The sequence below is a fragment of the Eublepharis macularius genome, chromosome 4, assembly GCF_028583425.1.
Source record: "Eublepharis macularius isolate TG4126 chromosome 4, MPM_Emac_v1.0, whole genome shotgun sequence".
Lineage (NCBI taxonomy): Eukaryota > Metazoa > Chordata > Lepidosauria > Squamata > Eublepharidae > Eublepharis > Eublepharis macularius.
Window position 1 is genome coordinate 110,188,176 of NC_072793.1, and position 13,156 is coordinate 110,201,331.

The window sequence follows — 13,156 nt, forward strand, 5'->3', positions numbered from 1 at the left end:
AATTTTCTTCCTGTCAGCTTTCTTCATTGTCTATACATAGAAATGGGGAATAGTATAGTATGGATTATCGTGGCTCCCAGCAATACTTCCTTATCCTTAAGGAACTGCCTGAAAAAAATGTCCTTTTCCTTTAGCAGAGTCTTCTTAATGGGATATAGTTTACCAGGTGATGTAAATTACTTCCATGTTGCGAAAAGCTTCAGTTTTGCATTTCCACACAGGAAGTCTCTATTAAAGGGACAAGACATTTTTCTTGAGGCCTGTAGGCAGCCCTAATTTTAAAGAAAAAATCCTTTAAAAACTTGATAGGTATTATGGATCTTCAGGAAACATTCAATTAAGAAATATTTCGCTAACTTGGTATTTTATTCCTTCTTTGTTACAGAATGCAGGAATCTAAGACTGGAAGACTGGAAATACTCTATAACTCCCAAATAACTTTCCATCAGCGCTTGTATGTAGATCTTGAAGCAATCTTGTTTCATATTCGTCTCTGCAAACCACTCTCAAGTATCACAAAACAGCCTTTGCTGTATATCAGGGACTTGGTTCCTCTGGCATGCTTCCAAGCTCTGTCCAGGTCAGCTAGTTCTTATATCTTTAACGTGGGGTTTCAGAAGACTTGAAGATTTAAAGTATATGTTATGATGTGGTAGAAACAGTCTATAGATGCTTTTTAAGAGAGAATTTTTGTGGCAGCTTGTAAGCACTCATCTGTTATCTCAATTCCTATTTTTATTCTTCAGTGCAGAGACAGTAATATGAAGAGGGCAAAAATATCTGTGTCGACTCTCCTAGTCAATAGTGAAGCATGTTACTTTAATCAATGGATCTGGCTTGTTTGTAAGAACCATTTCTGCAGGTGTTCTGGCAGAGAGCTATCCTGCAGTGCCACTTCTTCCTTTCACTATTCAACCCACATTGATTGGTGAACAACATATTCACATTAGTTCTTTCACATTTTAGTTCTTTTTTGCCCTTGGCTATTTGGATGGTGGAGATGGAACTGTATTTTCTCAAAGAGATGTTACAGGCACCATGTATTATTATGTTACATTGTGTTCCCCAAGCATTATACTTAGTAGCTCCTGTGGCCACTACATCATGTTTGTGTCTTATGACTGTCCAAAAGCCTTTCTAGACTATCATTTTAGCCAGTTTGGTGCAGTGGTTACAGACTTGAAGAGACTCGGAGAATCTCAAGTTCAAATTTCCACTCAGCCACAAAGTTCATTAAGTTAACTTGGTCTCTCAGGGTTGCTGTGAGGATAGAATTTTTTTTTAAAGTGTGTGTGTGTGGGGGGGGGGACCATGTATAGCATTCTGACTTTTTCTGTATTCCATATTCTTGAGGGCCTCCCAAATAAATTCAGCAAAGCTCTTACCTCAGCAGTTAATTTGTCTCAAGGAGGAATGTATCCCATTTTCCTTTCTTGTTATAAGCTGTAACTTCCATGGTAAACCCATTTTTCTAAAAACCAATTTATGGTTGTCATCCCCAATCAATTACAATATGGATCTCCAGTTTTCTTCAGAACAAATGGTAATTGATTTTTTCCTAACCAGTTTAAGAGTGTGAAATACCAACAAAAATATGGAAAAACAAATCTAAAACATGACGACAGCGAAATTATCCTTCACACATATACCTTTTCAAATAGATACATTTGGTTAAAATTCAATCTTCCAAGTGTTTTCAGTTTATTTATAATGCATGGCCCCTACAGCTGATAAATAAAATAATTTCATTTTCTCTTGTAGGACCTTTCACTGAGGGCAGGGCAGAGTAATAGCTGAACTAACTTCTGAAGCAGAGTGTGAACACATGGCATTTATTATTCCTTTCAGAAAGTTACATCATTCCCACACAGTCACCCACAGAGCTAATACTTGCTAGTCCTTAAAAAGAGCAAAGCTTTTATCCCATCTGTTGCTTACTGACTGTGGTGCCAAATGAAGCAGAGCCTATTTCTTGCTTCTGGGGAGTATCAGGGCTTTAAATGTTGCTCCAGACAACTGAGGTTTATACAATAAAAGGACAAAGAGCTTTATTACTTTTTCCTTTACCTTCTTCTAAAATGTTCTCAGGCAACTGGCTATTCAATGTCAACTGAAATGGTGTTTTCCTCCAGGTCCATGATCAGGGTGTCTAGCTGTTTAGAAATCCTGGGCTTTTATTCTACATTCTAGAATAAAAGCTACAGACATAAGGCACTTCGGCCGCAAATGAGGAGATGTGATGAGAAATTTCACTGTGAGGAAACTTTGTAAACTCTGTCTCCTTGAAAAGATCATCTGGCTCAAATACAACTCAACAACACACAAAGGAGAATAATATAATAACAACAACAACATTCAATTTATATACCACCCTTCAGGACAACTTAACACCCACTCAGTGTGGTTTACAAAGTATGTTGTTATTATCCCCACAACAAAACACTCTGTGCGGTGGGTGAGGCTGAGAGAGCTCCCAAGAGAGCTGTGACTGACCCGAAGGTCACCCAGCTGGCTTCAAGTGGAGGAGTGGGGAATCAAACCCGGTTCTCCAGAGTAGTCCCGCGTTCCTAACCACTACACCAAACTGCCAGAACTTGTCAGAAAAAAGCCAAATTCCTCATACTTTAGATATGAAGAAAAATTATAGATACATCATAGTTCTTTGCTGAAGAGGAATGAGGATAGGGGTTGATAGGACCATTGCAAGTCATTCTGTCTGCTCACACTGCATTCTCTTATGATCGGCCTTAGGAAGCAGTATAATCCCAACAGCATAGCTATGCTTTCCCAAATGACATGATTGCTTTAGTCTGTTAGGATGATACTTTAGACTGTCTTGGACAAGAGAGGGGAATAGCATTTTTTTTTGCCTTTCTTTTAACCCTCTGGGGATAGTATGGCTAAAGTATGGACTAAGCTGGGGAACCTATACTTTGATGCCAGAATCAGAGTACAGTTTCCTAAGGAGATACTGTGTTGTCAGTACTTAATGCTATGTTTAATGAGTTGCTTTATTGTTTGCCAAAAATACAAAATAGTAGTGCAGCTTACATTACTACATATATTTGCTGATACAGACATTTCAGTAATGTTTACTGCTAATTTGACTGAACAGATGTGTCGGTTTTTGTATTTTCTCATTTGTGATAAACCAGCAAACAAGGTTGCATAATCAATTAGATTTCTTTGTTCCGTGCTTCATTCTCTAGGCTTGATTACATTTGCCACAGCAAGAAGTTAAGGGATGTGGTACATTACGATTTGTTGCCCTCGGCAGAAATGATCATTTCACTGGGTCAGGAGTTTGGGATCCCCTTGGCTAAAGATGACCTGCTTATTCAGCAGCAGCCAGAAATCTTGGAGACATACAAGTTTCCCACCTACTTTCAGAAAAAACAAAAAAAGCACTCCTTTTTGGATAACCAGAATAAACTGTATATTCTGAGAAAAATGGAAATGGAAAGTCAGGCACCACAGGACTATATTCAGGTAAGTCTTCAGCAGCAATAACAGCTAGTCTAATACAATAGTTAGAGTGCCAGACTATAACTGCAGAGACCTAGTTTCAAATCCTCACGCTGCCGTTAAGGTCACTGGGAGACTGCGGTCCAGTCATAAGGACATAAAAAGAGCCCTTGCTGGATCAGACTAGTGGTCCATCTACTCCAGCATCCTGTTGCACATAGCGGCCAACCAGTTTCCCTGGTTGTTACTAGCTGCTCTTTCATCCTAACCTATCTTAGAGGGGTTTTATGAAGGTAAAATGTAGAAGGGGAAAAACATGAGTTCATTGGAGGATGGGCAAGAACCTGTTTCTGCCAGGGTAGAGCCCTCTTATGTGCCACCACAGCAAGCACATGGGGGCTTCTTTGTTTGAAAGCACTCTCATAGCATGTGGACATCTTATGCATCAGGAAAAGGATCAAACAGATGTTTAAAATGCATTCTAAAGTGGTATAGGTTTGCCATGAGCTGTCCTGACTAGAGGCAGGCACAGACTGGGGAAAAAACATGGACCGTCGGCCCATGGTCCGTCACGTTTCATGGACCACGAACCACAAACTTTTCACGGACCCACCCTGGTTTGCGGTCTGGTTCGTTTGTCCGTGCTCTGTCACTTCCAGGGGCCCTAGGACCGCCCCCTTCACACTCAGAGATGCCAAACTTGCAGTTAGTCTTCAGCAGGCTCTCCTCCAGCCACCCTCCAAGTTTGGCCAAGATTGCATTTCGGAAGTCCAAGTTACAGACCCCCAAAGCAGCCGCCCCGAGGCATTGGCACTTTGTAAAATTATTGAGTTTAGCACTTGGCACTTTGTTCTTTGCCATTATACTTCTTGTGAGATGCTTTGCCTTTTGTATGTATCCAAGCTATAATGTATGTATAGTTTATGAGACCCCTGAGAGATTGTTACACCACTAAATGATATTTGGAATATATTTCTTAAGTGACTATTTAAAAATTCTTCAGTTAGTTGATCACGGTTTTTTCCTGTTGGGTAGTTGCATTGGCTTGCAGCAATTGGAAGAGCCCTAGGCTAGCCCAACATCACACAATCAAATAAGAATTGAAAGGAGGGGGGAAATGAGACAGAAGAGTGAGCCCTCAAGGAGACCAATAAGCTTGCACCCAGAGCCTTAACTGCAGCTCTGAAACTGGGTTGGGGCAGGGCCCTAGGCTAGCCCACCACCCTACGCGCAAATAAGAATTGAAATTTAAAAAAATATTAAACAGACGAGTGAGCCCTCAGCTGAAGAAACCCAATAAGCTTGCTCCTACCCAGAGCCTTGCTGCAGCCCAAGCCCCAAGCCTCGCTCTGGCGCAATCCAAAAAAGCTCCTGCAACAAACAGTTCCTCCATCGGTAACCAGCGGGAAAGTGAAACCATGGCTCAGTGCTGGGTCTCATAGAAAATAATGGGAGCGCTCTGGTTGGCAGTCAGAGCTGTCTATCAAGGTTTTCACGGCTAAGATTGGTGTGTTCCAAAGGGAACAGAAACTCTGCAGGCGACTCCCCTACACTGCCTAGGGAATTGATTACTCAGTGCTGGGATGTCTGGTTTCATGGACTGACGGACTGGCCCCAAAGTCGTCACGTCTATGAAAAACGCATCCCACGGCCCGCTGGTTTGCGAATGCCGGTCCATGTCAAAATTTGATCTGTTTTTCGGTCCGTGCCCACCTCTAGTCCTGACTGTCTTAATAGTCTTTTCATCATGTGCCTTGTGTTAACACAGTAAACCAATATATAAATGTTGAATTATATCCAAAAAAATACCAATGGAGCTCATCTTGCCAAATGGTTTTTTCCTACATTGTCCTTTGCATTAAAGTCTCTGGTACTCTCTGAACAGCCATTTTTGAGGGCCTTTAACATTACATTATTTCACAGGTCCACACAATCAGCCGAAGCAAGGTCTGTGGACTTCCGCTCTCCCTACCTCCCATGAAATGGCCTGGAGGGGGCCTGCTTGCCCCGTTGGGACTCATGTGCACTGATGGTGTACACTAGCTTTTCCCAAACAGGGCAAATAGCACCCCTTGAAACAGCTGAAGGTGATGGAATGGAAGGTTACCACCCTTCTTTCTTTCAGTGTTTTCAGATTATATATATTTTATCAAAACTCATTCCAAAATATCGTTGTGTAAGAACAAAATCAGATTTTGAATGGTTGATATGATATGGTAATATCATTAAAGGATTAATAGGTATTATCTATAAGTATTAGTACTAGGACCAGCATTGAATGTATTGGATAGATTTCAATATAGATGAGAGAGAGATCTTGGGCAACAAATCCCCATGAATGAATGGAAGTGGATTTGGACAAAAAATTTCAGTGATATGATGTCAACAAAAATGAAAGAGAATTTGTACAAAATCCAGAATTAGTAGTATTTGACTCCATATAGGTTGTAACAAATGTATAACCCAGTTTTGGATATCTAGGTGCGGATCTGTACACATATCTTATTCATGCTCAGTAATAAAAGTGTTTGGGGAAGCTATATATTGGGGATAATTAGGGAAATGACTGGATACAACTTACCTCGTGGACTTAAAGTACTCCTACTGGGATTTCTCAGATGCTTAGTCATAAATGTAGACTTAAAACTTATTGTAGATAGGATATAACCTGTGCTTAGATTTCAATAACAGGTCACTAGAGAAGAGTAGATCTGCCATCATTGATAAATTGGTTTAAATGGATATGGGACTTGGCACTCATATCTAAATTGACATATTCAAAGCTAAACTTTTGATAAGTTTGTAGAAAGGTGGTCACTGTTCATGATGAGTTGGAATGATAAAGTTAATGATAATATAAAACCATTTTCTCTTTTTGGGTCAGTGTAGATAGTTCTTACGTTTACATTGAATTTTTGATTTAAGATGAGATCGAGTTTCATGAATATGATACTGTATTTGTTTGATGTATCCTTAAGGTAGTGTATGGTTGGTATTACTAAATTTAAAGTTGTTTGATACATTAAATATTGAGACTGTTAGATAGATTATTTTGTTTTTTTAATGAGATGGTTTTCATTTTACTAAAAACATGTATTTTAAAATATTTATGAAATGTTTGACTTTCTGGCTTATATAAATGAAAATAAAGTTGCTAGATATTTATAATTAATGCACTGTCTCACCTTTGAATGATTACAAGAACACTGATTTACAACTTGTATATACTCGATTGTGAAAAGATCATTTGTTTGTACCACTTGTTATTTTGGATTGGTCATATTATAAATGAATAGTATACCTAGCATTGCAAATACACTTTGGTAATCTTGTGTAACCTATCTTTATTATTTCAAGGTGTTATGTTATTTGGAACAACATATTCCAGATATAGTTTACTATTCTACCTTCCATACCTATTAGGCTTTGCCTCTGTTGTCTTCTAGTGGTTAGATGACTGACTAGGATCCGGCAGACAGACATGTTGAGTAACCATAGTACAGTCATAGAGGTTCAGCCTAACTGTCACAGGGTTATTATAAGGATGAAACGGAGGCAAAGAGAATGATGTAAACCGCTGTAGGTTGACAGTAGGGAGAAAGATGGGGTATAAATGAAATTAATTTTTTTTAAAAAAATGTTTATCTTCCTGAGTGCATTATGTTCTTTAGCAAATTAATAAGTTAACATGTTAACTCTTTATTTCAGGCTAATATTGAGAATGTGAACCTGCTTAGTAAGATGATGCAAAATGAGGCCCTTGGCATTATTAGAGCTTTCCCTTCTGATGGCAAGTCCATTTTTAACTACAGCACTCAGTACTTGAATTCTGCAGAAATTGCAAAGCGTTTGCTTCGTCAGGAGATGGCACAGGTAAGAAAGCAGTGCTAATTATCTTCTTGATGCTAGTTGGAAATGTGAGGCAGAACATTTTCTTTGCTTTAATATTTTGTGGGAAAATTTCCTGCTCATAAAATTTATACCAATGGAAGGATGCCATTTCCAGTATAATATTAGGTAAGCATAACTGTTTCATAGTTGTAGTGGTTTTCACATGAGTATTCCTAGGAATTTTGTGATAAAGTATATGCATAAATAAAATGACAGATACAACCAATTAAAAATCAAGTTATGAATTCACCAGATTGTCTGTGCAGATGAATTAAAACCAAAGCTAATTTTTTTATTTATATGTATGTCTCCTCTCGCACAGTAGAAAGGATATTGTCATCAGCAGTCTGATATGGAACTCACATGTAATGCAAGGGGGATCCATCAGTTAGCTGAAACTATAGGCTCTAAGCAGTGATGCCCTGTCATGTAACATCAGGAAAAAACCAGCTATGCTACAGCTAAATCTCTGGAACAGTCTGTTAAGTAAAGTCACTTTTTAAATGAGGTGCATTCTTGTCTCCATGAAAACCTCTTACGGAGGTTCTGTGGTAGCACCCATTCTTTGGAACAATCTTCCAGAGATGTGAAAGGCACATATCCTGACTAAATTCCACAGGTCTTTTAAAACAACGCCATTTCAGCAGGTCTTTTACTGTAGCTTCTGAGACTTCAGCTTCTTTTGATTTGTAAGAGGCTGCTTTCTCTAAACTGAAGTATATTTTACAGAACAGAATGTTCAGGGCTGCTTCCACACCAAGGATTTCCCAGGTTTCAGTCACCTGAATGGTGTGGTTTTTATCACGTTTCCACGTTACATCACCCTCTATTTGCGTGCAGACCTTTAACAACCATGTCCTTCCACAAAAAAAAGTCTGCTTTATTTCAAACCTGTTAAAAACGGTATTTCCTAGGCAGGACACTATCAACAGGAGCAGTTGTTTGTGTCTGAAGAGGAAATAGTGCAGTTGCTGGACTTCTGTGAAAAGTTAGTCAGTTACTCTTTTCATTTGTTGAATACCACAAGGAGCCAGTCCCTGGCGACCATTAGTATAACAGAAGAGAACTGTTTGCCTTTTAGAGAGAGGATAAGGTATTGGTGAGTCTGCAAATACAAGTTTTTAAAAAGATTGTTAAAGGTATTGTGTTATGCCTCCAGCATTACTTATGCTAATTAAAAAAAGAAGAGGAGAATCACCCATAGCTCAGGCTGTTTTTTAGGAAGACGGAAGGGGATTATTTGACGTGTCTTTTTAAAAAAGTTATCGCATTGTGTCTATGCAGAACTGTGTTACTCATCCTCCTCAAAAATAAAAAACAAACAGGGTAGGTAGAGAATTCTGAGAGTTGCACAAGAACACAGTAAGCAGGGGAGGGGGGCCGGGCTTAGTGCACATGAGGTATGAAAGGGACACCACCAGTAGAAATGGAAACAGATTATCCTGGGCTGTCTAGAATCATCACTGCACCGACAATTTCATACAGAATCACATCAGCAACCAGACTACCATGGAAAATCACCCTAGTGTGGAACAGCCCAGTTTTGTATTTTCTTATGCTATTGTTTAATGAATGTCTTGTTTCATTTATATAGTTATTGTCTCTCTATGATTTTTATTGTCATCCCCCTTTGAGTAAAGATAGTGCTTGGATATATATTTAAATAAAGAAATAAATTGACGTCGAGGGGACAATTTGAGGATAGGAAAGTTCTGTACATATCATCAGCTACTGTGGTTCTTAGCAGTCATATCTATTCCCTAAAGTTGCAAAGAATGGATAAGGGTAAAAGCATATTTTAGTTTTAAAAGCATTATCTATCAAGGGAATAAGAATTCATACAGAAATACATAATAATGGTTGTTGTGGGTTTTCCGGGCTGTATTGCCGTGGTCTTGGCATTGTAGTTCCTGACGTGACACTGAGAGATCTCTATCTTTTGGTGCTACACCTCTGAAGATGCCAGCCACAGCTGCTGGCGAAACGTCAGGAACTACAATGCCAAGACCACGGCAATACAGCCCGGAAAACTCACAACAACCATCGTTCTCCGGCCGTGAAAGCCTTCGACAATACAATACATAATAATGTTTATCTTTTTTAGGAACCAGGAAAAAGGTTTGCTTATTCTCACAAATATGTCTCTGGCATATTTGACCCAGTGGATGAAGATAGTGTACGAAAGGAATCCATTGCCCTTTTAAAGAGGAAGTGGCTGACATCAGAAGGGTTTGTATTTCCTGGCTTTAAGAGCAGTGTTGAATCCAACATGCATTCTCATATGCCTGATGAGGCACGAGTAGAGGAGCTAACAGAGGTAACTATGAGTTTCAAATTTCTACATGCTTGCTTTAATCTCCATAGAGTGACATTTTAACCTCACAACTAGGGCTGTGCACAGGTGGGGATATTTGGTATTCCCGCTTCAGAATACCCCCAAATCCAAAGCGGCAGGAAGGGCTTTCTCCGCCGTCTCCGGCCCTTCCTGCCCCTCAAATGGCCGCCACGCCACCGGCACGCCGCGGCCATTTGAGGGGCAGGAAGGGCCGGAGGAGGTGGCTCCGGCCTTCTCCACCACCCCGCAGGCTCGGGCGGTGGCGGCAGAGGAGCCAGCCCGGAGCCACCGCAAGGTGGGGGGGAGGTGGGGGGGTTGATGTTTAAAGGGCCCCGCCGCTGCTTGCAAGCAGCGGTGGGGCCCTTTAAACAAGCCCCGAAGCTTTCCAAAGCATTTCTGAATGCTGGCCCCACTTCGGGAATGCTGAAGCTTGCCGAATTGGGTCCGCTTCGGGTATCTTTACCTGAAGCGAAACCGGAATAGCACAGCCCTACTCACAACAATTTCCAGCGAGTTTGGTACTGAATGCACCTATCTAAACCAAGTCTTCCCCAAATTCTTTTTCACTATAATTCATGGTGACTATTGAGTTAGTTGAGAAAGTCTGAGAGAAGATTTAGACAGTATTTTAATTACACATATTCAGTGGAAATACTTAAAGTTAGTATGCAAAGACACTGAAACCATCAATACAAATCAATCAATCAAATCAAACTATCAATCTTTCCCTTCCCTGCCCCCATAGCCTCTCCCCCCTTTCCTGCTTCCTTCTCTCCTTCCCACCTGCCTTTGTCCGTTTTTACCTTCCACCCTAGGCAATCTCTCTTTTATGGCCCAGTTGCATGGTTGGGAAGCTGTGTGAGTGAGTGTGAGAGTACTTTTTCCTCACACTATTTCCTCTTTTCTTCCCCTGGCAGCCTCCATATTCTCACATTTCCCTATGTCCTTCACTCCTTCAAACCCATTAAACAACTTACCTTTTATCTGCCCCCATCTTCATCTAAATTTACTAATTTTCTTCATTTATATACTGCCTTTCTCCACAGTGGGATCCCACAGCAGCTTACAGCATGCTTCTTGCCTCTATATTATCCTTACAACCACCCTGAGAGGTAGGCTAGGCTGAGTGTGCGTGACTGGATCAAAGTCACCCAGTGAGCTTCTGAAGCAGATTGGTGATTCAAATCTGGGTCTCCCACATCCTACTCTGAAACTCTAACTACTGGTCCCAATGAGTTCTTTTTCAGAGGCCAAAACAGGCCTGGAAAGGGCTCTACCTTTTCCTGACAGAAACCAAGCCTGGAATACTGGCTAATGGTTGCCTACCAACAGACACTGAGGGTATCTGGTTAAAGCTAAAGGAACACCTTTAATCATTTTTAGGTTTTTTAAAACTCCCAATGAATTTTTTTAGATTTCAGATTTTTCTGCAAACCTGGGACATTTTTCAGGTGTGTGGGAAGATCTGTCTTGCCTGTTTATGGCTCCAGTCTTTAAGTATCCTCAGATTAGGGTCACTTGGCTATTAGTATATAAGATATTTCCCAGATTTAACTCATTCCATCAACTTTAAGAATACAAAGCCAGAGTAGTGCAGTGGTTAACGTATCAGACTAGTATTTGGGAGACCCAAGTTCAAATCTCAACTCTAGCATGGAAGCTTGCTGTGCTTGGGCCAGTCACACACTCTCAGCCTAACCTACCTCACAGATAACAGTTGCTAGGTTCCCGTACCACCCCCCCACTGGGTGCTCCCGGTGTGATGATGTCAATTCCAGAAGTGACATCAACATGCAGCCCCCAGGAATGTTCCCACGCTTCATGCTGTGATCCAGTCAGCCTGGCACAAAGCACAGGAGCACTGCCAGGCCTGTGTGATAACATCACTCCTGGGAATGGCATTGTCACGTCATGCCAGGAGCGTGCCCCAGGAGACTGATTCCCACACCTTTTCAACCCACTGGCTAGGAGAGTGGGGGGGGGGGCGGAGGCTGGGAGCAGAGCATCCCCCGCCCCCACTGGGGGAACGGCAACCCTACTCACAGGATAAAATGGAAGAGAGGAGAACGATGTAAGCTGCTTTGGGTCCCCATTGGGAAGAAAGGGTAGGGCATAAATTAAGCAAATAAGAAATTAGAATGATTTGCAAGCTATACATGGTGCTTTTCACATGGGAATGGGCTTTTGTGGTTTCACCACTGCTACTGTAGTTGCTGATAAAGCACAGCACCAAGGGAATGTCCTACTCCCATCTCTCCATAGCAGTCATCTCCCCAGCATATAGCATGAGGGGGTTTTCAGGCTTTTTAAAAAAATCAGTAATTGAATATTGTTACAGCATTATAACGTTACAGCAAAATGTTTGTTAGGTTCTAAATTCCCATGTTTCATTTTTTTAAAAAACTAAGTCTGAGAAAAGCATATATTCCCACAACAGAAAAGGCTAGAAACTGACTCTCATCTGCAGGACCTCCTCTGTTCCTGTATCCTTCTATAACAACTTTGCTCATCTGAACAGGGCCTTTCTACAAATAGGCAAAATCAACAATTGTGTATACATGTGAATTCTCTGTTGGGCTCCCCTGCAAATGGAATGGCCTGCCAGATTAGGTTAGGAAGGCTTCCACTGTCCTGGCACTCTGTAAACTGTAAAACAGAAGTGACCAGCAATTCAATTGTATAAAGCAACAGGGCTGTATTATAACAGAATAGTTCAGGAAGATGTTTCAACAGAAGGGACGGGACTGTGAACTGTATTACTGTGTATTATCTGTTGCTGTATGATTTTATTTTGCTCTCAATGCTTTATATCTCTACTTACATAATACCACTTCTTACATTGTTTAGCATTTCATATTTAATACTTAAGCCTTGTTTCAGCAATCCTAGTCCTGTTACATTGTTATATACCCCCTTATCCTGTTGATTGTACTGTTGATTGATTGTACTGTCCTACGTTATAGAGCCAGTTTTCTTTAATGGTTAGGAGCAGCAAGATTCTAATCTGGAGAACCAGGTTTGATTCCCCCATTCCTCTGCTTGAAGCCAGCTGGGTGACCTTGGATTAGTCACAGCTTCTAGAAGCTCTCTCAGCCCCATCCATATCACAGGATGTTTTGTTGTGGGGATAAGATGCTTTGTAAACTGCTCTGAGTGGGCGTTGTCGTGAAGGGCGGTATATAAATCAAATGTTGTTATTATGTAATCTGCCTTGAGTCTGCCTTGAGTGAATAATGGATTTTTGTTGTTTGTTTGGAAAATTTTCTGAAAAGTAGAAACACTTTCTAAAAGGCTGGAATTTTCATTTAGAAATGGGAGGAGAACATTCTTCACAGAAGCATTTTGAAGCCAGTGCTGGATCGTGACAGATGGACTTGGGACAAACGGAAAGTTGATTTTGATCTTTACACAAAGCCTCAATATTCCTTTGTGGCCCCTGACACTGATCCTTACGGTAATTGCTGC

The 13,156-nt window shown here is 40.8% G+C and overlaps 1 protein-coding gene across 1 annotated transcript in view; it reads left to right on the top strand.

The window, feature by feature from the left end:
- Positions 1-13,156, top strand: part of LOC129327630 (uncharacterized protein FLJ43738-like) — a gene marked incomplete at its 5' end in the record, with an annotated part of 100,788 nt that overhangs the window by 80,675 nt on the left and 6,957 nt on the right. Inside the window, 5 exons of the mRNA XM_054976382.1 lie at positions 386-580; positions 3,210-3,489; positions 7,174-7,338; positions 9,461-9,673; positions 13,001-13,145. Coding sequence (XP_054832357.1) covers positions 386-580; positions 3,210-3,489; positions 7,174-7,338; positions 9,461-9,673; positions 13,001-13,145 — 998 coding nt within the window. The remainder of the gene's footprint in view (positions 1-385; positions 581-3,209; positions 3,490-7,173; positions 7,339-9,460; positions 9,674-13,000; positions 13,146-13,156) is intronic.